At 35.4% G+C, this 24,968-nt stretch overlaps 3 protein-coding genes across 3 annotated transcripts; 2 read left to right on the top strand and 1 right to left on the bottom strand.

Annotated features, from left to right (window-relative positions):
* Positions 1–644: 644 nt before the first annotated feature.
* LOC146536468 (uncharacterized) lies at positions 645–5,942 on the bottom strand. The gene is made up of 2 exons (XM_085190539.1): positions 5,378–5,942; positions 645–4,963 (listed from the first exon to the last, which is right to left on the bottom strand). Exons 1-2 carry the CDS (start codon positions 5,940–5,942, stop codon positions 645–647), a joined length of 4,884 nt encoding a protein of 1,627 aa, XP_085046665.1.
* A 5,409-nt stretch (positions 5,943–11,351) lies between these two features.
* Positions 11,352–12,458, top strand: LOC146536467 (uncharacterized). Its single transcript, XM_085189830.1, has 2 exons — positions 11,352–11,512; positions 12,170–12,458. The coding sequence occupies exons 1-2, from the start codon at positions 11,413–11,415 to the stop codon at positions 12,370–12,372; spliced, it is 303 nt and encodes a 100-aa protein (XP_085045956.1). The 5' UTR covers positions 11,352–11,412; the 3' UTR covers positions 12,373–12,458.
* A 1,325-nt stretch (positions 12,459–13,783) lies between these two features.
* LOC146536466 (uncharacterized) lies at positions 13,784–16,205 on the top strand. Its single transcript, XM_085189828.1, has 2 exons — positions 13,784–13,985; positions 15,927–16,205. The coding sequence occupies exons 1-2, from the start codon at positions 13,886–13,888 to the stop codon at positions 16,145–16,147; spliced, it is 321 nt and encodes a 106-aa protein (XP_085045954.1). The 5' UTR covers positions 13,784–13,885; the 3' UTR covers positions 16,148–16,205.
* Positions 16,206–24,968: the final 8,763 nt, after the last annotated feature.

The raw sequence follows: 24,968 nt of genomic DNA, 5'->3' as shown, positions 1-24,968 counted from the left end.
TTCACGCTGTACCGTGAATAGCGGGATATATCCCACACACAGCAGGGTAGGCAGAGGGAACCTGGGAACCTAGTGGTAAGATACTTCCGCTGATTATTCTGCTGAGTTTTGGAGGATTGCGTGTCGTAACTCAGCACTACGCTTTGCTTCGTTATCAGAGCTAGTGCGAGCGAGCAAATAATTACTAAATAATTTGAACAGGCGAATAATAAATTTCGTATTTGTTTTAATACTTAATTCTCTCAGCCTATTTCTTTGAAACATGTACAAGTATATAAGGAAAGCATACAGTAATAAAAAATACTGATAACTTGATATTCTCGAATTCAAATTTAACTAAATTTGAACCAAGGGTAAAAATATTATTTAGATAGGCCCAGATAAATTAAAAAGCGGACTGTATATTATATAGGTATATTTCTGGTTAGGTTTCAAATTAATAAAATAAAAATAAAAGCGTGCGATCGCGTTGTAATCTTGTGATGCTGTCAAAGTAGTAATGGCGCGCTCGCAGTGGTCGAGCCGCGCCGCCCGCTCCCCTCGCCGCGTTGTAGCCGTGTGTATCGTGTTAACGATGTGTGCGTTAACATATTCCCAGGCCACCATGGAAAGGCCAGCCCAGCTGATAGAAGAATGCGTCGTGTTCAGTCCGATGGTCTATCTTGTAGTGGGCATATCTTATGAAAAGCCCTTCTGATCGTCCCGGTCATTGTCTTGATATCCGCTACTCGAGTCTCTCCGTCAGCTCCCGGATGCAGCTTGATTATACGTCCCAGCGGCCATTGTGCCACCGGCAGCGCCTCGTCCTTTACGATGACCAGCGAGCCTTCTCTGAGCGCGCCGTGTGAACGATGCCAGCGCGTCCTTTGGTGTAACTGGGAAATATATTCCTTATTAAAGCGTCTCCAAAAATGCTGGCGCAGAAGTTCGACCCGCTGATGCCGCGGCAGCCGTGCCGGGTCGCAGTCGGACATCCGTGGATGAGGTAGCACAGTTAGAGTACGACCAATTAAAAAGTGGAAAGGAGTGAGGGCTGAGAGATCAGATGGATCGGATGAAAGAGGCGTGAGAGGCCTCGAATTGAGAATGCCTTCTATTTGGACTAGTAATGTGTACATTTCCTCATATGTGAGGTGTGCCATCCCTAGTACTCTTTTGAGATGATGCTTTACTGATTTAACAGTGCTCTCCCATAGACCCCCAAAGTGGGGTGTATATGGGGGAATGAAATGGAAGTTCACACCTTGTTCTGCAGCACAACTGTAAATTGACTCACTGTGATTTTTGAGAAAGTTGGTGATCACACGAGCAGCACCCACCAGATTTTTCCCATTATCTGAGTAAATGTTATTAGGTTTACCTCTGCGAGAAATGAACCTGTTAATTGCTGCTATGTAAGACTCTGTCGTCAGATCTGTAACCAACTCCAAGTGCACCGCTTTGACTACAAAACAGACGAAAACACAAATGTAAGATTTGATAAGCACACTTCCACGCCCCTTACGGTTGTTGATCATAATTGGCCCAGCGTAGTCAACACCTACGTCACTAAATATAAAGTTTGCGTGCAGTCTCTGTTCAGGTAACTGTCCCATGATAGGTGTTACAGTTTTTCCTTTAAACCTTTTACATGTTACACATGATTGTGTAGTTTTTCTAGCCAGGTTGCGACCAGAAATTGGCCAGAAAACTTGACGTATGTGTGACAACAACAGTTGTGGGCCAGCGTGTAAAAGTGTGATGTGATAGGTTGCGAATATGATTTTAGTAATGTGATGAGCTGGGTGTAGAAGGATAGGGAATTTTCGATCGTAATTGTATGGCGATTGTGCTAACCTTCCGCCCACACGAATGAGTTGATTATCTCCTATGAAAGGATTAAGTGAATTTAATTTATGTGTTGCAGATAACTGTTTGTTATGTAATAATAGTTGATATTCGTCAGAAAAAAAATCTAATTGTACTATCTTTGCTAACTGATACCTAGCTAAATTAAGTTCACTAGTTGATAAGGGCATGACGTCACCTATTTGACACACCTGTTGATGTTTATTTGTACTGCAATTATTGTTGTATGATTGTTTATGTTTGCAATGATGAATGAATCGAAGTATGTAAGCTACGATGCGTGTAAGTTTGTTGAAATTTGAGTATTTGTTAACAAATGAATTACTGTTAAGTACATCTCTGTGCGTGAGATGTGTTTGCGATCGGACTTCTGGAAGGTCAGATACGCTGAGATGCCCTGGTTGTTCAGGCCAGCTGTGATTATCATCATTCCTTAAAAAGTCAGGTCCTGAAAACCATAAAGGTGTGTGAAGTAATTGTTGTGCATTGGTACACTTTGTGATGATGTCTGCTGGATTTTGTTTGGTTGGTACATAGTACCATGACTGTGGATCAGTATGTTTGAGTATGTCTGTGACTTTGTGTTTGACGAATGTTTGTAGTTTGTGTGTAGGTGAATTTATCCAGGATAAAACAATTATCGAATCACTCCAATAATAACACTTACACTTGTTTATATTGCGTAGTGAGTTTAAAACTTTAATATTTAAGTGAACACCGGTGAACGCGGCACATAATTCAAGTCGCGGTATGGTAAGTGCTTTTAAAGGAGCCACCCGTCCCTTGGCTATTAACAATTGAACACTGATATTGCCGTCTGATGTGTAGGTACGTATGTATACGCACGCACCATACGCCTGTTGCGACGCGTCGCAAAAAATGTGGAGTTCAATGTTATCGCGCGACGAGTCACGGAATGCACGCCGAGGAATAGTTAATTGATTTATAAAAGATAACGATTCTACGAACTTCGCCCATTGTTGTTGTATTGAAACCGGTATTTCACCGTCCCAACTGATGTTATTTATCCACATCTGTTGCATTAATAATTTAGCCTCGAGTATGCAAGGGCTAATGAGACCTAGTGGGTCGAAAATATGACCTATAGTGGATAAAATTGTGCGTTTTGTGATTTGCTTATGTGATGCAAATTCTGAATGTACTGTGTATGAAATTGTATCGCTGTGAATGTTCCATAAAATGCCTAATGTTTTTGATGGGTCGTTAGAACTAAGATTAACTGTTGTGTTGTCTGAATCATTAAAACCTAGTTTTTCAAGAACGGGCGGACAGTTAGACAGCCATTTTCTAAGTGGAAATTGATATTTCTTTAATTCGGAAAAAACTCCATTAGCAATTTCTAATAGTACCGGCTCGTCATCTGTCCCCGTCAAGAGGTCATCACAATAAAAATCATGCAAGATGATCTCGGAGACCAGTTTGTGATCATAATTGTCTGAATGATTTTGTGTGTTTTGACAATTTAGGCCTATTTGTTTGATGCAGCGTGTTGCTAGGTACGGCGCCGATGCCGTGCCATATGTGACAGTGTTGAGCGTGTATGTCTGCAGGGGTTCCGTTGGATTGTATCGCCATACGATTTGTTGTAAGGGCCGCTGATGTTCCACCACTGATATTTGGCGAAACATTTTTTCTATATCAGCTAATATTATATACCTATGTTGACGAAAGCGTATGAGTATAGAAATAAGATCGTCTTGGACAACAGGTCCTACAAACTGAATGTCGTTGAGCGATAGCTTTGTGGATGTTTTTGCGGAACCATCGAACACTGATCTAAATTTTGTTGTGGTGCTTGACTCACGTATAATACCATGATGTGGTAGGTAGTACACAGGTGAGCGCTGTATGTTTGTGTTGGTGCTGTCTGCACCTGATTGTATGATTGATTTATTATGTTCTGAATGAATGAATTTATTTTTCTGTGAATGTTTGTTTAAAGTCATGTGACCTAATTGTATGTACTCTGTTATGAATTTTGAGTACTGTTGTTTATGTGTAGAATCTGAATTCATACGGTTTTCTACGGAATAAAACCGTTTTTTGGCTTGATAGTATGAATCACCCAAGCATTCAGGTGATTTTTTGAATGGAATAGTGACAACAAATCTGCCATCACTTTGTCTTGTGGTTGTTTGACTAAAAATGATTTCGCAAGCATCTGAATCGCAGGGTTCGTTGATTTGAGAATTAGATAAGCTATCTAACTCCCAAAAGCGGGATAACTGATCTGAATTGTCGTTATTAAAAAAACAACTGTTTGTGTGTTTGTTGTTGTTTGTTGTGGACCCTGAAACTAACCAGCCTAATTCAGTTTCGTGTAGTGTAGGCTGTTGTTTACCTAAATGAATCTGACCCCTGCCAATTATTTGCCAGAATATGTCGGCGCCTAGCAATAAGTCAATTGGGGCGGGTTCATAAAACTGAGGGTCGGCTAGTTTTATATGTTTAGGTACATTTAAACCTTGTGGATCGATGCGCATGTGAGGTAATGAATGTGCTATTATATCAAGTACCAAACATGACAAATTGGCTGTGAAAGAGCTATTATCTGATTTTATTAGAACATTTGTGCGATGAAAAATTTTTGTATGTTGTTGATTTATGCCTGAGACTGTACCGCGAATGGGTTCGAAAGTAAGATTGAGCTTTGTACCCAGATTTTTTGTGATGTAACAGGAGGTACTTCCATTGTCCAGCAATGCTCTCGCCAAGTGTGGTTTTCCATCACTGGCGATGACTTGTACCACGGCGGTGGAAAGTAAAACTGAGGTGTGTTGTGAATTACTGTTACTAGCGAGTGTGGTGTGCGCAGTGTCCTTGGATGGTTCCTTATGTATGTGTAGCATAGTGTTATGTTTCTGTTGACAGTATTTACATGCTCCGCCACGACAAGATTTTGTTTCGTGACCGTTATGCAAGCAGTTCGCACAGAAGTTGGAAAACTTGGACACCTTTTCTATCCTCTTTTCCACTGTCATTTGTTTAAATTGTGGACAAGCGTATAGATAATGGTGACCTTTACACAAGGGACAAGGAATGCGAGAATGTTTATTATCTTTATTGTCTGATTTGGATGATTGTGGTTTTAAATCTAATTTATGTATGTTTTTAGCGTCTTCAATATTTTGTAAAAGAAGGGAATGATCACTAATACATGTTGTTAAATCTTGAAATATAGGCTTATCCCTTGTAATTTTTTTAATTGTTTCATTCCAATATCTGATTGTTGCGATGTCTAATTTGGAGGTAATAAGATAAATTAACATTGTATCTACTGTGGGTTCGCCTAAATTATTAAGTGCTCTGAGGTTTTTGTTTACTGTGTCTAGTAATTGTCTGAGTGATGTTGCAGATTCCTTTTCAATGTTTTTTATGGTGAATATTGCGTGAAGGTGATTGTGTATTAGTTGAGAAGTGTTGTTGTACCTATCTGTGATAAGTTCCCATGCTACCCGGTAATTGTCTGATGACATTTCTAATGATTTAATAACTTCTGAAGCCTCACCTTGCAGAGATGCACGCAAATAGTGAAACTTTTGAATATTATCTATTGATTTGTTTTTGTGTATGAGTGATTCAAAGGTATCTCTGTACTCGAGCCAATTTTGATATTCCCCTGAGAAGTGTGGAAGGTCAATGGTGGGTAATTTAATAAATGCTTTAGTTGCTGATTCACTTGCAGTTGGAGTTTGTACTACAGACCCGTTGACGCAAGCAGTTTCATTGTCTCGCAGCAGCTGGATACCGAGCGCAAGTTGATAGTGGTATTCCATTTCAAATTGCTCCCGTTCCTTCAGCTGTTCATCTGAAACCCCAATAATGTCGTCGATGAGTGCTTGGTTTTTATCAAATTCAATTGCAAGGGACTTGTAGGACTCTAATCTATTATTTAATTGTATAATATCTAAATCAGACAACGGTTTATTGTATTTTAATAAAGATTCAATATAATTTTTGAAAATTGTGACCTTTCCTTTATGACTAGATCTCCTTTTTTTGTATGTATTGAGTTGAGAAGAATCATAATCATCGAATTTGTTAGATGTTTGGGCTGAGTTAGAATCAGTCATGATTGAAATTTTATAAAAATTATGTAATTAGATAAGTAGGTAATTGAAACGATACTTAAATTGGATAGCAAATATGGCAGGCACAGTGTGATGATCACGCAACTTTACCAAATTACCCTCGGTGTGAGGCTAACTCGATGCGCTGAGAACAGGGCGATGTAAGCTGTAAGTATGTAAGCAATGTATGTAAGCTGTCGTAAGCAAGCTGTTTAGCAAAGAATTTTTTTTTTGGAAAGCAATAAAGTAATGAAAAGAAATGATTGGTGATAAGAAAGAATTAAATTTCGAAAAGATCGGCAAGAAAATTATAAAAGTAAAATGTAGGTAGGTTATAATTGGAAAAAAAAATCTGATGCAATAGTTAGTTACGTATAAATTATTGCTTATTTTTTATTGTAATGGACGGTATAATGCTTGAAAGGGAATGGATGGCTATTAAGCAAGTTCACTAAATGTTTGATAATGAGTATGATGACACTGAATGTGCACTTTAATAGAATGAATTGGTCGAACTCACGTAACTGTTGCTACCAAACCCTTTTTTTCGTCCTCAGCGATTGATGTGGCCAACGCTTGTGTGGCGGCGGCATCCAGATGCTCGTAGGCTGCGTTCGCTGTTGCGATGTCCGCTGTATGACCTTCAGCTGAATTCCGGACGCGCTGTGTGGTGGCGTGGCTTACGATCACGACGCTATTTTAATTACTATAACCTATTAGACGGACGCGAAGGACCATAGATAGGCCCAGATAAATTAAAAAGCGGACTGTATATTATATAGGTATATTTCTGGTTAGGTTTCAAATTAATAAAATAAAAATAAAAGCGTGCGATCGCGTTGTAATCTTGTGATGCTGTCAAAGTAGTAATGGCGCGCTCGCAGTGGTCGAGCCGCGCCGCCCGCTCCCCTCGCCGCGTTGTAGCCGTGTGTATCGTGTTAACGATGTGTGCGTTAACATTATTTTATAGTTTATTTCACAGCCTTATGCTTCCTCTCGCACAGCAGGGTAGGTGTACCGAACGTAATGTAAAGATAATTTGGTTCTGTTCAATCCGCGTACTTTTTGAAGAGAACTTCAACGCCGCTCCAAACGGCGGAACTTAACGCTGCATTTTGTCTAACATAGTAATAGACTCGTATTTAAAATTGGACTTTGACTGACTCTGACTCTCCACCTACACCATTACAGCTTCATCGGTCTGTGGTTCACATTGAAATAAGCAAGTAAGCATTGTATTTCGTTGCTTAACATGTAATTTGTTTAGGCTTCACGCGGTATCCCTCGCATAGCAGTGTAGGCAGAAACCATAAAACCTAGTGATACTTCCACATTACACGCCGAATTTTTGAGCAGTGTTGTGTTGGTATACAACAAAGCTCTTTTTAATCCCCTGAGAAGGAATCGAACCCAAAACCGTCGCGTATACAGTCACAAATCATTACTTACTCTCGACTAACTAATAAAAATTCTAAAATTGTACCAAAATAAAAAAAAAATCATAATAAAAACATAACATTGTGTGCTTCTTATTTAAATACATACAAGTATTACGTACAAAATAAACTAATAATATTAATAACTCTATCCATAAGGATAAAGGTATGGCTGACCTCAGGTGCCAAGGCCGGGTGTGTAGAGGTCACCATATTACTGATAACCGAAGAAACTTTAAATAAATTGATTTTATATTTAAAATCGAAATAAATTGAAACTAGCCCTATTTTACAAGTTATATTTTAAAAGAGCATGTCGAGTTTCTAATATGAGAACTATATGAGAAATAGATTCGCATTATGTTGAAATTTTTGTACGTTTATAAATATTTTACTTAAGACACTATGGCCCAGGTCGACGTGGTGCATCGGCACAGTGTCCGTGTAAGCGCAATGGTTGTGGTTTCGATTTCCTTTCGAAGAAATTAAAAATTTTCATGATTATCGCTCTGACAACGAATGGCGGCAGAATTCGGCGGAAAGTAGGGAACGGAGTGTCTTAACAATAGGTTTTCTCTGCTTTCCCTGCTGTGTGTGAGATATAGCGTGAAGCTAATTAAATTAAGTCAAATATTATGTAGAAATATCTGGACTCTGTTAGGTATTAAATATCTAGAGATAATCTTTTCTTATCTCGAGAACAGCTTTGTTTTTAAAATGAAATAAAAATATTCATATTATAACCTACGTAAATATTACTTAAGCAGGTCGAAGAAACATATTTTATATTCTTATTATAGCTTCATCAGCGGCCAGTACCATCGAGAACAGGTTATTTTCAAGTTTAACAAGTTAAAGGCCAGTCGTTGCACAGGGACACAAGCGTTGTAAGCTCAAGAAGTCGTCGGTTCGCTTCCCATTAGAGAAAATAAAATATGCCGCTTTATGAAAGCAAACAAAATGAATGAATTAATCGAGTTCGAGATGTAGAGAAGCGGAACTTAACGCTGCTATTCCCAGATACCAGGTGTTAACCGACTTGTACTTATATTATTAGTAAGTATATATATATGAAAACTTAAGGATAAACAGAAAATGACATCAACATGTTGAAGCTGGTTCCTACATAGTGTTTAAGCAGCTCTTTTAATAAAATCTTCTGCACGATTTAGCAATAAGCAATTATCATGCTGTATTAAATATTTATTTCCTGTCGCCAGTCGTGGCGAGGGGCACAAGTATGTGATTGTAAATGAGACAGTTTCAGGTTTGATTCCCACTGGGGAGGACGAATTATAATTTTAAATATTTTAATTTTTTAGCTCTGGTACCAAGGCAAAAGCGCGATGTTGCTACTCAACAAGCAAAGCCTCAAATATTGGCCTGACACTAAGGGAACGAATGTCTTAACAATAGGTTCCCTTTACCTACTCTGTTAAATGCGGGATACAGCGTGAAGCTGAAAAAATATATATTTATTAGGTTCGAGGCCGTCGTGACGCAGCGGAACGGCGTTTAACTATAAGCGCGTCGATTGTGGGTTCGATTCGCGCTTGGTGGAAATTACTATCTTTTCCTCTTTCTCATAAAGGAGGCATCTTGGGTTACGCCACTCAACACGCAATGTGGATTCTAATCAGTATAAAATTATCTATTAACCGACTTAAAAAAACACTAGTATACATAGGTATCGGTGCGACACGTACAGCTATTATCAGTAACTTCTGTAACGTTATATTATTGGTGATCACGACGGCCTCATCCACGATACTATCTGTACCATATAATTACAAATATGAGCAATTCCTTATTAATTATGAATATTATATATGGCCAGAGATCCCAGGGCCTCCAGACCTACGTCATTTTAACAAAGCAGAAATAGTAATTTGAAAGTGAGGCCCTTTCAAGAGTAACGCCAACTAAAGATACCACTCTGTCTGGAAGGCTGATTGAGCCATCGAATTGGTCTGGGTGCTTATAAGGGGTCATGAAACAGTCCTGTAAAAATATGTAAAATTGATGCGTGCCATTGTAAACAACTTTTAGGACGTCTGAAGGGAGTAAAGGTCTATGTAGAGGGTTTAATAAATATACATATATAATATTACTCTTAAATAAAATAAAAATAAAAAACCGCTTAAAAATCGAATTACTTAAGAACTATGTTAGTAAAAATATTTTAAAGCTTTTCTGCTTTAACGTAGGTGAGCGTGTATCTTTATTTGGCGCTACCTCTGAAAGGTCCCCACTTTCAAGTTAGTAAATACGCATGCCGTCTTTACTCTTAACTATATAATAGACTTTTAATCCTCAAAATTTCAGTTAGAGCTAAGCTTTTGCTAAAATAACGTAGGTCTTGGGGGCCTGGGATCTCAGTCTAATAGGAAGCCATCATAATATTTATGATAGTTAATAAATAATATATAAATACCAATTATTAATTAATATGAATATGTTATCTGTCTTTTAAAACAACATGGACTTAATTGACGTGTCTTGGTCCGTGACGTTTAATTTAAAATGAAACATCTTATTATATATATTTATACCTATATTTATATAGGTACTAGCGGTCCGCTCGCGGTTGCACCCGCGTGAACTATGTTATTATTAATTTCTGTCTCCATGGCTACGTCCTAGTGACGTCTATGCAAAATTTGAGACTCCTAGCATTTGTAATAAGGAAGTTTCATACAAACTTTCGACCCCAAAAACAACCTCTTAGAAGTCGAATATTGCAAATTCTCGTCTTAGCGAGCACCTACGTCCTATAAGTAACTCCTATGCAAAATTTGAGATTCCTAGCACTTGTAGTTTCTGAGATTCCGTGATGAGTGAGTGACCTTTCGATTTTATATATATAGATTATTAATTAAGAAAATTGTAGCGCAGTGAAACTGATGTAATGATTGATTTTAATCACATTGATTGTAAGTTTGATTCCCAATTTTTTAGACAGTGCGTGTTGAATGGAAAAAATCAACCCCATATTTTGTCCTATTAGTAAAACAATTAAAATAATTAATTTCCCTGACTGGAAATCGAACCCACAACCGATTACAGTAAGTCGCTGTGTCACTGCGCCACAACGACTTCTATTATATATTTAAGTGCACTTCCATTATAATGCAGCAAAGCGCAGTGTTAAGTTCATTGGTTCACTCAAAACTCAACGACTGGAACTGAATGGAAAGTAAAGAGAACAGAGTGTTTTAACACTAAGTTCTCTGTCTGATTGCAGGAAATGTGTTAATTTAGTAGATTTTAATTTCAAAGAGATGATATATATAAACTAGTATGTGATTAAAAAACACTTAAATCATCATTAAATTAATGTTGATTCGATATTAAATATAATAGATACATTATTACAATAATAATAATGATTTTAAAGTAATAGATATTAGAATGTTTTCGAGTCTTTACAAAACTTTCCATATAAATCAGTCAATATGTCAAATATTGTCAAATGAAAATCTTGAACAGTTACTTTACGAATATGGTACTTAAAAGTACCATCTACAGATATCTGGTCTATACCCTTTGTTCCCTATCAACTTCACGCTAACCTAGAAAATTCATTCGCCGAATTCTGGAGGCATTGCGTCTCAAATGGCGGAGTTCAACGCCGCGCTTTGCCACGATACTAGAGCGAAGAAATGAAAATATAATTTTAAATTTATATCATCTCCTCGAGTGGGGATCGAACCCATAACCAGTCGGTTTTACAGTCAAATATGGTTCCCCTGCGTCACGACTGGCCTCCTACAAGTTTCCGAGACGACGTAAATAGAGTATTTTTGAGTTTTTTAAGCTATTCATTTATTTATCAAATTAACACTTGATACATAACAAATAAAAATATATACTAACAGACTGACAGGTTCTATAGTTTTTCCTTACATATAAACAAACATATATAGTAAAATAAATTAATGACGTAACCGGTTGAGCTATTTAAAAAGCGAGTCGCTCGTTTGTATGGAGACAGACAACAAGTAGTTTTTGTACTGCACAGTGTTTGGTGATATAAAATGAAATATTTAATAATTCTGTGTTTCCTTGCGCTCGTGGGATGGACCCTTGCTGGCACAGATTTGCATCCTAGAGGCTGTATTTATGCTTTGGGACGTTGTAAGTTCTTTTTTAATTTCACGCAAAACTATATATATATTATCAGCTTCACGCTATATCCCGCACACATCAGGGTAGGCAGGAAAGGTAAATGTAAATAACTATGTCATTTCTTCGAGTTGCCTACTCTGCTAAGCGGAATAAATGTTAAACAATAAAGACATAAAAAGCATTTGTACTTTTTTCAGGCTAGTAGTGGCGCAGGGGCACAAGCGTGCGACTGCAAGCGCGAGAGATTGTGGGTTCAATTCCCACTCGAGGGAATTAATTTATTTTCATTTGCCTCGCTCTCGTCTGAAACTTCAAAAAGGCTTATTTAAGCGAAATAAGCTTTTAAAAATAATTTTGTAAATATTTAAAGTGTTATCCTATATTAAGGAAATAAAAATACTTTTTATTAAAACTAAAAACCAGTTACGAGATTTCAACCGGCGTTCTTTATGCTCTAGTTTCAATTTACTTACATTGTTACCATATCTGTAGAATTTCAATGAAGTTTGATGAGAACGTATGTCAGCTTAGTGGACAGAGATCTAGGACGGTGTCCAAGAGTTTGAGTTCCAAGATTCAAATTTATATAAGTTTTAAAAAAAGTTTTTTTTATACTTTTTTTAACTAAAGTTTTTATATATAAATATATTTATTTCTTTACTTCAGGTGTAAGAGACTGTGAAGAAGGCACCCACGCATTCACCACTGGCTGTGGGGTCCTAACTCCTGAGGCCACCTGCGACGAACCCAACCCTAAGCCTGATAACAGAGGTCTGATATGCGATTACTCAGCATGCTACTGCGACCCTCCCACAGTGAGGGACACTGTGAGCAAGAAGTGCGTAGCCGTGGAGGACTGCCCGAAATGAGGGTTTATTGACAGGATATAATATACTTAAATGGCTATAAGCTTCGTTTTTTGTTATTGTGTTTTATTAATAAAATTTGTTTAAAAAAAATGTTTTTAATTGTATTTTAGTTTAAAGAAATGTAATTTATTTTATTATATAGCAAAAGTTGTAGCGCAGTAATAAGTGACTGTAAATTTGTCGTCGATTTTGACTTGGAGGACCGGCCTTCATATTCCTTCGTTCTAATGATTGAGTGGTGTGTAGAGAACCCTAAAAATACAAAATCTCAACATATAGTTGCGCGCACGTAAGACGTAAACAAATCGCGAGGCAAGCACTTTAGAGGATCTAACGTTTTCTTTTCATGTACGTGCAAATTGAAATATTTTTGATTAAAAATCAAATTTGAAATATTATTTATTGAAATAGAGTTTTACGCGCACGTTTTAAATCGTGGAATGAATATATGGGAATTTCTCATTGAGGTCGCAGTGACTTAGCAGTACAGCGTACCACGTTCACGAACACCAAAAGGATACTGTAATAAAGTTGTTAATATATTAAAAAATAATGTTTTTTTCTCGAAAAATTCTTTATTTAGGGTAATGAACCCATAATCATCACACTTTATCAGTCGAATGCCGTGTCACTGCGCCACGATGACCTTATGGAACTAAATTTTATTTTATTTTATTCAAATGAAAATTCTATCGTTAAAATGATGAAAGAGAGTTGCCAACTTGTATAGTTATAACAACTGTAACTTTATAAACCAAATAGTAATGTAATATAACAGTTGGAGAACCAATCCATAGGCCATCGTGGCTTAGTGGAGTAGGGTGCGACTGTAAAGACAATGATTGTAAGTTCGATAATCATTGAGGGGAATGAGTTATTTTCATTTCCCCACTCCTGTGACAAGGTAGAGCTGCGTTGATTTTGGTTGCTCAATATGTGACGATGCAAAATCCGGCACAAATTGGAAAACGAAATGTTTTGTCACTAGACTTTGGTCACACTGCTTTATTGTATATACACAAAAGTACAATTACGGAGCAGTAGAGGTGACAAACGTAAGTTTCTTCTCATTTTGTATGAATCAGAACCTAGTACCTAGAACCTAGTGTTAAGACACTCCGTTTCCCACTTTCTGTTGAATTCTGGAGGCATTGTGCGTTGTATGGCGGAACTTTATTTTTGTATTGTACACTTTTTTTTTTTTTTTTTTCTTTTTATTTAAGGAACCTTGTGTTAGGACACTCTTTTCCCCATTAATACAAATCCGTCCCCAATTTTCCACCCTATAAAGTTTGTACTATAAATACTAGAATTTTAGTAAAATTGGAGAAATTATACAACAATTACTAAAATATTGTATACAAACGTACATTCTATCTCCTACTTCTAATATATTATGATAAAAATTATTGATAACATTAACATTTGGGCTATTTAAGGCGGGTTCAAGTTTTCTTAGAGATAAAACAACAAGTAGTTTTTGTACTGTATAGTGTATCTATTACTTTAGAAGATGAAGTTTTTATTAATTCTGTGTGTGCTCTCGTTCGTGGGATGGGCCATTGCTGGCTCAGATTATTATCCTAGAGGATGTATTTATGCTTTGGGAAGATGTAAGTGGATTTTTTCTTATAATTAATGTAAGTATTTTAATCGCGGCGTTGAGTTTCGCCACTTAACACGCATATGTCTCGAAAGTTGGGCGGAAGGAGTTCACTTGATTATACAGCTATGTAACGTATTTGTTTTCTTAACTCTTATATTTTAAGGTATTTTTCAACAGTTTTACTTATTTGGGACTAGCTATCGACGTCTCATTGTAGACAGTTATGGATTCTATTCACACTCCCCCCGAGTGGTTACATATATATTATTTTCATCTTCCCGCTGCGGTAAGGTAAAGTGCATAGTTAAGTTCCGCTATTCTATCACGTTAGAAGCCAATATTTTGAATGCGGAATAAAACCTAAGGACGAAGTGGTCTGAAACTAACTACACAAAAAAAATGAAAATTTTAAAAAGAAAAAAAATATTTATATACTTTTAATTTATTATTCGTGGTTTATAATTTATTAAATTCATTAGACTAGACTAAAGCAGCTTAAGATATCTTAAAAAGAGTAGAAAATTCACACACTGCTATATAAAAATTACTTACATATATTTTTTATAGAAATAAAATTAAATACAGCGTGAAGGTAAACTAGAAAGGAAATAAATAAAAAGTGTTAATATTTTAAGAGCTATCGACAAAACGAATTTTCAATATGAAACATAATATATTATATTATATTATATTATAAGATTTTTCTCAATGTCAACCAGCTAGTGCTAATAGAGTACAGTCAACAGAACTGTTGAATCGGTTTCTTCAAACAAGATATATTTGCAGAGTATATAATGACCTAGGTTATGTTAAAATAAAGCTTCGTGTATAAAGAATCATTGCTTTATCATTAATATATGATTTACGTTATATTTTTTATTTTATTTGGGGCTGTGATAGTTGTTGGTTCGATTCTCATTAGAGGATGAATTATTTTTATATATTCTGGTACATAGCCATCACAGTATTGATTTTCACCTCTCAACATTAAATGTCTGTTAAATTGAACTTTAAATGGTATACAGAAAATTGGGCGGAAAGAGGGAACAGATCGGGAAAGTGATAAAAGAAATCCCCGAGTGGGAAATGAACCCATATATAAAGCATTTACATATGTTAAATAAACAAGAAAAAGTATATAGTATAAAAAGAGAGTTGAGAGTGGGACTACCATTCAACACAATATTTGGAATATTGCACAAAAAGTAGGGAACGATAACTAACGAAAAGTAGTGTCCTAACACTAGGTTTTCTTAATAGTATCTGCAGACGATGCATACAGTGTGACGCTGATAAAAAAAAATCATTTTCCTATTCAATATGAAGGCGGCTCTAATGTTGAAATAATTAATCAACTAAACTCTAACAATATTCCCAAAATATGAAAGTCAATATAATAGAACGAACGAGGACTAATGTGAATAATACATAGCGGCATAATTTCAATTTTGGCTGTAATTTTCGTTTAATTAGTAGCTTTTGAATGAATAGTTAAAACTTTAGTATCGATAAATTTTTAATCCTCAACTAAATCAACGGATAAAGGAGTATTTTGTCACTAACCTACCCCAGTCTACCTATCTAGTCTACTAGGTACATGTGGGATATAATAAGAAGGTGAAGAAAGAGAAAGTTGCTTAAAAAAATCCTTTCCTTATTTAGTGGCGAAACTCAACACCGCGTTTGGCCTCGACGCCAGAGCGAAGAAAATGGAAATATTAAATATTTCATTTCCTCGAATGAAAATTGAACCCACTACCTTTTACGTCACGCGTAAAAAAAGCTCCTGCTGAATATTTTGCGTCGGTTCTCCTCAGGTCTGAGATAACTTTGAAGAACCGGTGGTAAATTAATTGGCATTCAATAAATAAAGCATATAACTTTTTATTTTGTTTATTCAAAATTTATTTGATTGTGACTCGTAAACGCCATAAATTTTCAATTCCAGGTGTCAAAGAATGTGAAGAAGGTACCTATTCCTATACGACCGCCTGCGGACCTCTAACTCCTGAGCCCACCTGCGATGTTCCTCACCCTAGTACTGATAGAAGAGATTATATTTGTGATTATTCCGCCTGCTACTGCAGTCCTCCTACAGTGAGGGACCGAGTTAACAAGAAGTGTGTGCGTTTGGAAGACTGCCCAAAAAAGTTGTATGGAGAAGAATAAATATTGGTGTAGTTCATACGTAATGTGTTCTGTAAATAAAAGTATTTTTGAAATTGAATTTTGGTTTATTTTAATTTCGTTTTTCCCCGCATATCAGGATAGGAAGAGGGAACCTAATGTTAAATTTATTTGTTCCGTTAATTGCATTTATTTATATGAAATTAACTACAAATATAAGATCAGCGGGATTCACCGTTCGCAGCTTTGTCTTCTATAACTATACAATTGTTTATTTACTTATAATATGAATGACTTTCCTGTTCTTATATTATTGTCATTTGAAAGACATTGAATATTCATACATTGCAAACTAAAGTTTGAACCAATTTAATAAAATAAATATTTTATAGCAATTTCATGGAACCAAATATTTTATATTGATATAGATTTTTAATTTATGGACCGATTTTAATAAAACGAAACACTAAATGTTACAGGAAGTTGACCAAAATACAATAGTGAAAACTGCATTTAAATCAGTCACGCTGTTTCTGAGATTAGCGTGCACAAATAGACAAACAGACAAAATTATATGCGAACACATAAAAAAAACATTGTTTTGATAAAAGGATAACAATTACATATATTAATAAATAGATATGTGGGTCATAATCAGAAAAGTGGACATTTTCGAATTCGTAACGTAACTGATAAGTAACAACACTGATAATGTTTGTTACGAAACTGATGTCATAAGGCATTATACACAACAAAATAAGGATATTATATGAATAAAATATTGTTTTTTCTATTTAATGAGACACAGATTAAAATTTTAAAGATTCAATCGTTGAATTAACAGATTATAAATGTAAGAAGAAAACATAACAAACTGACAATATGAACAATATAATAATGCTATTTAGTAACGTAATAAACTTATATTTCTAGTTAGAGATCACAAAGTTAATGATAAAATTAAATCCACTTTAAAATATATCAAAATTTGAGTCGTTGTCACTGGAATTAAGTTTAATTGTTTGTAAGTGTGTATTCCGCATATTTTCATATTTAATAGAATTGGTCTTTTAAAGACGTTCTCTATATCTTTTATGTATTTCAGCACTTGACATAGGAGCCATGACGCTTACTGGAAATACAAAAATATTTATCAAAAAATAATAATCACAAAATCACAACTAATTTCAGGCAGAATAAAAAAATATTTTTAACTAAATCGGTTCAGCTGTTTCTGAGATTAGCGTGCACAAACACAGACAAACAAGCAAACAAGCAAAAAACTTAAAAATCATTATTTTTGGTTACTTTACTTTATGAAAAGTCACTAATAGTTTTTTTCATATGCCAGCAATTTTTTTTTCTTATATACATATCTTCCATATACAAGCACCGGTTCGATACAATTTTATTATAAACATATATAAGAAAACATTGGTACCGTAATTGTGAACTAGGCTTCATATTTTCTCAATTTCGTTACGTAACGAAATATAACGAAATTGAGAATGAAATCTGAGAAATTCTAACCCTTTTAAATATTTGCTCATAAGCCACGTGTTGCATCTGCAAGCACTGAAGTTCTTTTTTGAGATTTTGTAAAAAGAAGCAAATAACATATACAAGAAAACGAAATTATAGAATACTTACCAAAATAAAAGCCGTTTATAACCCTGAGATGTAATTTCACGCATTCCCTCTAAAACATTTGAACCCCTCTACTGCTGCGAGTACATTACTGGTTGTAGCTACGACAGCATTGACTTTTAGAATTATGGTGCCACAACAAAAAACAATATTAAACACCATCCAAAATAATTGTGTTCATAATTTAATTGTACGTTACTAGCCCTGAGTAACAAAAAGACAATATTTTGGGACAAATTTACTTAACTAATATATATTGTTTATTAAATAATGTATCAATAAAAGTAGTTCTATTTAATATTATGCATAAAGTAAAGTAATATAAACATATCTGAAATCAAATAAAACCATAAACATTCGTAACAAATCAATTCTTAAAAAGTAAAGTGGTGAATGGGACACGAAAAATTGTATGGAAGCATTTTGAAAGGTTTTTTTCAACTAACAACAAATACTATTATTTGCCATAATACATTTAAAATATTACAAAAATCTTTAAGTTAATAAATAAATTTATCGTAAATGGCAAAATATTTAAATTATCTTTAAAATTGTATTTTTAAAACGCATTCAAAGTAGCGGGACAAGAAAAGACACAAAAAGGACACTTTTTCTGATTATGACCCATGTATAGATTTAAAATTCTCACCTCAAATATTCTCAGTATTAATATAAAGATTTCACACATTATAATATTTTTGTGGCAAACAAACGCCAACTTGTCAAAAGATATGACAGAGAAATGAAATATTTAATATCGAAGTTAGATTTGGTTGAAATATTATATGAATAAAAGCAAAGCAGTTGGTACGTCTGTCTAATGTTGTCATACGTAGGTGATTTTTGTGGAATTAAAAAACTTCACGCTGTATCCCGCATTTAGCAGGATAGGCAAAGGGTACCTGTGAATCTAGTGTTAAATTCCCCAATATAACAGTTCCGTTCTCCACTTTTCCCTGCATTCTTGATATTACGTTAGTTTTGTTAGTTTTAGTATGTACCTGGGAACCCAGTATTACGACATATACATTCACATAGACATTCTGCCACGCTTTGCCTGCTTAAAATATCGAGGAAATAAAAAATATTACCTATATATTTTACTGTAAGTTTTCCATTCGTGGAAATCGAATCCACAACTGTCTCCATATAGTCGCTCGTTTGTGCCGCTGTGCCACGATGGTCTCAATTTTGTTAGGTACTGCTGAGATTTTTAGTCAACAACTATTTAAATAAACAATTTAAAGTCATAAGTTATCACTATTTACATAATATTATTATATTATATTTTATACAAGTGTCGGGACGCAGGGTCACTAAGTGTGATTAAACGCGACTGGTTGTGTGTTCGATTCCCACTTGAGGGAATTAAATATTTAATATTTTAATTTTCTTTACTCTGGTATTAAATTCCGTCATTTAACCCACAATGCCTACAGAATTCGGCGCAAAATCAAAAACAGAGTGTCTTGACACTAGGTGCAGTCTGGATACTCCGTCACTTTGCACAACATGACAGGACACGACTTGTGTATAATCACCTAATTTGCTCTCCAGTTTTCGACTGAATTCATATATAGAGTTATATTTTGAGTGGCGGAAGTCAACGCCGCACTTTCTCTTCCATACAATGGAAATTAACAATTAATTTACCCGAGTAGGAATCGAACCCACCACCGTCACATTTGCAAACGTTATCTATCCGCACCTTGATAGTATTATTTTGATAAGATGGCTATGGAAAGATTAATCGAAGATATTGATATGAGGCTTATCAAACCTCATTATTTGTTTATTCGTAAAAATATTGTACAGAACAAAGAAAGAAATCCTTGTCATTACAGATATATAAAAAAAAAATAGCTATAGACTTAAGATAACAAAGGTAATGCTACAAAACAATAGAATACTTTATAGCTGTTATAATAAAAGTTTTTGGCACGCTCGAAACGCCATATATCGAGAAATCAATCAATCAATCAATAAAAGTTTACGCTTCAGAGAATATCGCTCACAGGTCCTCACTACAAGCACCAGAACTATGCATCTCTAGTAATAAATTACTATATATTTTTAACATCTTGTTGATTTTTTATGGAATAAGACAAGGCAAGTGATCACCGCCGCCCACGACCCCGTGCAACACCTGATGAGGTACAGTTCGGAGACAGACGACCTGGAAACACTGACAGGTAACCCATTCCACAGTTACGTGGCGTGTGGAAGCCCTACGAAACCGCACAGTAGTGGAGTGTTTTGGATCAAGGTGGTGCGGATTATTATTTAAATATACGAGAATAGGAAAAACTAATTTAAATATAATTATTCCCGCTGGTGGGAATCGAACCGCTTCCCCATTGTTTTATATAAAAACATATTTTAAATCCGTTGGTAAACGCCTCGCTGTTTTATAGGTCTTCCCATTAATTCTCACGCAATTTCATTGTATTGTGCAGGTCCTTGACGATCTAATAGTATTCTATATATATTTATATGTTACGTACAATATGTTCGTATTATGAATATTGTATTATGGTTAGAAAGCAGCAACTTGTCGGTAGTCACGGGTCACGGGTTTGTATACACTTTTAGCTTCACGCTGTTTCCCGTATAGAGCAAGGTCAACAAAGAGAACATAGTACCAGGACACTCCATTCTTAGCTTTCAACCCGAATTTTCTGAAAACGATTTTTTTTTTCTATTGAATGGAGAAACATGCCGCAACTTAGTCTATAGATCAACATTGCAGTGAAGAGTTGAAATAAAATTTAAGTAAAAAAAACACTACTAGTAAAATGTCTTGTGAATGTGAAAATGTGAATATAATGAAATTTTGCTTAAAATTATTTTCATTCTTTAACAATGGAAGGATGCCGAGCATTAAGATCCGATCATATATTGCTTCTTGAATAGGCCCCAAACTGAATAAGGTAATTGTCTAGGTACACTAGGTTCCCTGTATCCAAAATGCGGGAAAAGCGAAACGTGAAGCGGGAAGCTACGTACTTTTTTCCAAAAAAGCGTGCTGTTGAATAAATTAATTATTTAGTTTCGTAACTCCAAACTTAGATTAAAAGTTTTTAAGTGAAACAAGTGTCCGAGGGAAGTAAAAACAAGGATTTACATGAAAATACTACTTTCAACGACCACCGCATTTCTACTGAACAATTCTGTTTTTGAGTGCCTTTTTCTGCTAAAAAACTCTTATATTAAATTCAAGTATGATATAGTAGAGTGCGCTCAAACCTCTCCACCTTTATATCTTTTTTGTATTTTATGAAATAAACGTACTCGTATAATCCAACTGGTGGACTGTCCTAGTTTTATTTGAGTACCTATTTTTTAAAGCCATTCGTGGCGCAGAGGTAGAAGCGTGCACCTGTAAACAGGTTCTGGATTCGATTCCCATTTGAGGATGTGAAATATTTATTATTTTAAATTCTTCGCTCTGGAGTTCTGCCATTCAACACGCAATGCCTCTAGAACTCAGCGAAAAATGGGGAACGGAAATATCATAATGAGATCGGAGTGTATCAATGGGTTCCCAGGTTCCCTCTGCCGACCCTACATAAGTTTGTTCTCAGCGTCACACTGTATCCCGCATGTAGTAGGGTAGACAGAGGGAACTTAGTGTTAAGATACTCCGTTCTCCCATACATCATTAAATTTTCGAAACACGTAAATTAATCAAATCCACAACTCTTGCGTTCAGTCAGAGACTGTGTCACCGCGCCACGACGGCCTCAAGTAAGAAATTTTTCAACAAAATCTTGTTTTCCCCCAAGTAATTTAACAAAATGCTACCTATGTCTAACCATACCATTATCCTTCATATAAATAATATATTTTGTATTCTTCAAAAAAACAGGATAAAGGAGGAAAATGATGAAACGGATTTATGTAACAAAGGAGAAGGATCATCCCAGTAACATGCATAGTATTTTAAATCTTATTATATATAATTATATATGTATTGTTGTAATTATAAGAGAAAAAAATGAATGATCTACATATAATAAAAAACTCCTTAGCTCTAGAGATAGAGAAGCTTAAAGTAGAGGTCAAGCATATTTTGAAGTACTAACTGTTTAACTTTTTTTAGTGTCAAGCTGTATCCCGCATATAGCAATAAGTGTCAAGACACTCTCTTTCACACTTTGTACCGAATTTTCGAACCATTTCGTGTAGAGTGGTGGAACTCAAAGCTACGATTTGCCTTGTTGCCAGAGCGAAGAAATAAAAATATTAATAAGTAATCATTTATTACCCCGAATGGGAATCAAACCCGAAAATGTCGCGTTTACAATTACACGCTTGTGCCACTGCGCCCCGAGAGCTTCCTCTCGTTTAAAATAAAACATTTAAGCTAAATAAATCGCATGTATTTGGTATTTGGTGAAATAGTAAACCTATTTAATTCATATCTTTTAAAAATATTACAAAGAAAATGTTGGGGTATTCCTCACTCTGGTAACAAGACAAACCCTGGCGTTGACTTCTGCCAGTCAACACGTAATTCCCCAAAATTAGACGAGTTGGGGGACCGAGTGTCTTAACTAAGATCTGTCAGCCTACCCCGCTATATGCGGGATATAGCGTGAAACTAAAAAAAATATCTATCTCTTATATTTTCTTTTTTACTAGGGTAATTACTACTTCCCCAAGTAATTAAACAGCGCCAAAATATATTCTAGCGTTGCAATTAGAGCCGTCCTCGTCCTCAATCAATCTGACTTCAAAGGCATCGTATTAACATAACGGTTTCGGCTTTTACTAAAAATGGGCTCAGAATTGCAGAGAAAAGGTATATATTTAGATTTGTTTGCTGATCGGAGCCATCGTGGGGTAGTGGGACAGCATCTGACTGTGAAGACGCCGGTTGTGAGTTCGATTCCTATTGAGTGGCGGAACTACGCGACGTTACTTTGCCTCGTTACTCGTTCAAATTCTTATGTACAAAAGAAAGAATTAAGTTACTAAATCATTGCCCGTATCTTTAAACTTTTAGTAAAATCGGAAACTGCCATCAATTCCTTAAGAATTTCGAGAAATCCTCTTTTACTCCCCTAGATTCCATAACCCTACCGCTTTTGTCTGCCAGTCAGTTACGGAAGAGTTTCATATAAACATTATACCTACAGATTTTATATTATACGCTCCACTTTTCATAAAGAGATCCCACACAATCCTCGTTTCTCCCCTAAAACGCGATACAAAACGCAAAACATTCGACTTGTCTTTGTAACATCAGTCTGTATGTTTATTTCGAAACTGCCTTTACAATTTATTGAGCTAGAAACTGCTTTACTTTTGAATGAGAAATAAACTAATGGGGATACTGAATGGCTCTTACTTTTAATGTTACTTTGAATCCCTTTTTGAGATAAAACGTGTATTAGATGACTATAGGCTGTAGTGGTGTAGTGGCATAACACTTGAGTGTAAATGGCGGTTGTAAGTTCAATTCCACTGGGGAAAATAATTAAATAAATATTTAATTAAGGTAATTTAAAATGATTATTATATATCTTGTCTATGTATCAAAATTCCAGTTGGATAAGAACATCAGTACATTTCATCTATACGAAAGCTGTATCTATTTCTTGCAAATATTTCATAAGAAATACTCTGACAGTCTATTAAGCTAGCTAACATTCTCCTTATCTACGCTTAAGGATCTCCAAATGAATATAAATGGTTCCGTAGACTCGTGATTGAGATAAATCTTACATCGTCTCTAATCGATGCTACCTAAGTATTATAAGCCTCGACTCTACTTGCAGGATGTATCCCGCATATAGCAAAGTAGGCAGAGGGAACTTAGTTTTGAGACACTTTGTTCCCCACACATCGTGCAGTCAGTCAAGACATTGAGTGTTGAGTGGTGGAACTTAACGCTGCGTTTTGTTGTCTTGCCAGAGTGGGGAAATGAAATTGGTTTCCCCGAGTGGAAATCGAATTACAAAACCATTGCTTTTACAATCTTGTGGGTTCGATTCCACTTAAGAGGATGAACTCAACACACAACGCCTCAATAGTTCGGCGGAAAGTGAGTACCAGAAGTCTCCTAGTGTCCTATGTTTCCGGATTCCCTCGGCTTACCTTAGTATATGTGAGATAAAAAAATAATAAATATTTCTTTCCGATTACAGACGGCAATAGTGAGACATCAACAGTGAGTTACCGTTCAAAGGTTATCATGTCAGTATCTTAATGATCTCAATATCTTAAACATAAACAGAGGCTACTGTGTCGAAGAGGTGACTCTATTCGATCCTATAATTATTTTCATTTCTGATAAGATAAATGCGGCGTTAGGTTCCGTCACTCAAACCACGTTATTTAGAATTCGATCGTAGAGTATCTTGCTACTGATTTATTTCAAGCAAATCTTTCTACTAATATTAGTAGAAAAAAATATTAAAGTAATAATTTTATGAATAGGGCGCCTGTAAAAATTGCAAAGCAGAAATTGGATTAGTGAAAATGAAAAAGTTTATATTAATTAACCATAACCAAACACCAATTATAACTCAAATTCTTTTGTAAGATTTTAAATAAAAAGTCCCGTTAAACCTATTTTCGTAAGAATTTCAAGAAACTCTTTCTCACTGGTTCCTTATACTCCCTGAGATAACTGTCAGAAATAATCCTTCTAAGTTGTGCGTTGTCTGTCAGTGACACACGTTTGTGACAGAAGAGTTTTATGTAGATAGATAGATTGATATCGTATGTAGACGAGATTTGAACCTATATTAAAATTTAACAAGGCTAAGATGTTAATTATTCATCATATTTTTTCCCTATATTTCGCAAATAGGCAGAGGGAACCTGGGAGTGTTTAGACAATCCGTTTTCGATAAAGACAATTTCTTTTCCCAATTGCCGCCGAATTCTTGAAGCATTGTGTGTAGAGTGGCGGGGCTCAACGCTGCGCTTTGCCTTGTTACCAGAACGAGGGATATGCTTTGCAAAGACCTCGGTTTCATCTCGATATTGTTATAAACTTATTCTAACGAGTACCAACTGTACGGGTTCAGCAATAATATTAACCAATTTTCATATAAACAAACACAAATTATAACATTCATCATACAATTTGTTAAGGATTAGTTAATTTATCAGAACTTATGACGTAGACGCCATTAATTTTAATTTATGTGACACATCAGGCTTATAATTATTATCAATTTGTGGAGATTTCAGTAAAAACTAA

The sequence above is a fragment of the Heliconius melpomene genome, chromosome 9 (assembly GCF_056956725.1).
Source record: "Heliconius melpomene rosina isolate 202511_hmr_F chromosome 9, ASM5695672v1, whole genome shotgun sequence".
In the NCBI taxonomy this organism is placed as follows: domain Eukaryota; kingdom Metazoa; phylum Arthropoda; class Insecta; order Lepidoptera; family Nymphalidae; genus Heliconius; species Heliconius melpomene.
This window is presented reverse-complemented; position numbering and strand designations above follow the sequence as displayed.

Bases quoted from the DNA above. Each gene is read 5' to 3' on its own strand.
- LOC146536467 (XM_085189830.1), top strand. From the start codon at position 11,413: ATGAAATATTTAATAATTCTGTGTTTCCTTGCGCTCGTGGGATGGACC. The intron at 11,513-12,169 runs GTAAGTTCTTTT...TCTTTACTTCAG, and splicing joins TATTTATGCTTTGGGACGTT to GTGTAAGAGACTGTGAAGAA.
- LOC146536468 (XM_085190539.1), bottom strand. From the start codon at position 5,942: ATGACTGATTCTAACTCAGCCCAAACATCTAACAAATTCGATGATTAT. The intron at 4,964-5,377 runs GTGAGGCTTCAG...TACATAAATTAG, and splicing joins TTTGCGTGCATCTCTGCAAG to ATTTAAAACCACAATCATCC.
- LOC146536466 (XM_085189828.1), top strand. From the start codon at position 13,886: ATGAAGTTTTTATTAATTCTGTGTGTGCTCTCGTTCGTGGGATGGGCC. The intron at 13,986-15,926 runs GTAAGTGGATTT...TTTCAATTCCAG, and splicing joins TATTTATGCTTTGGGAAGAT to GTGTCAAAGAATGTGAAGAA.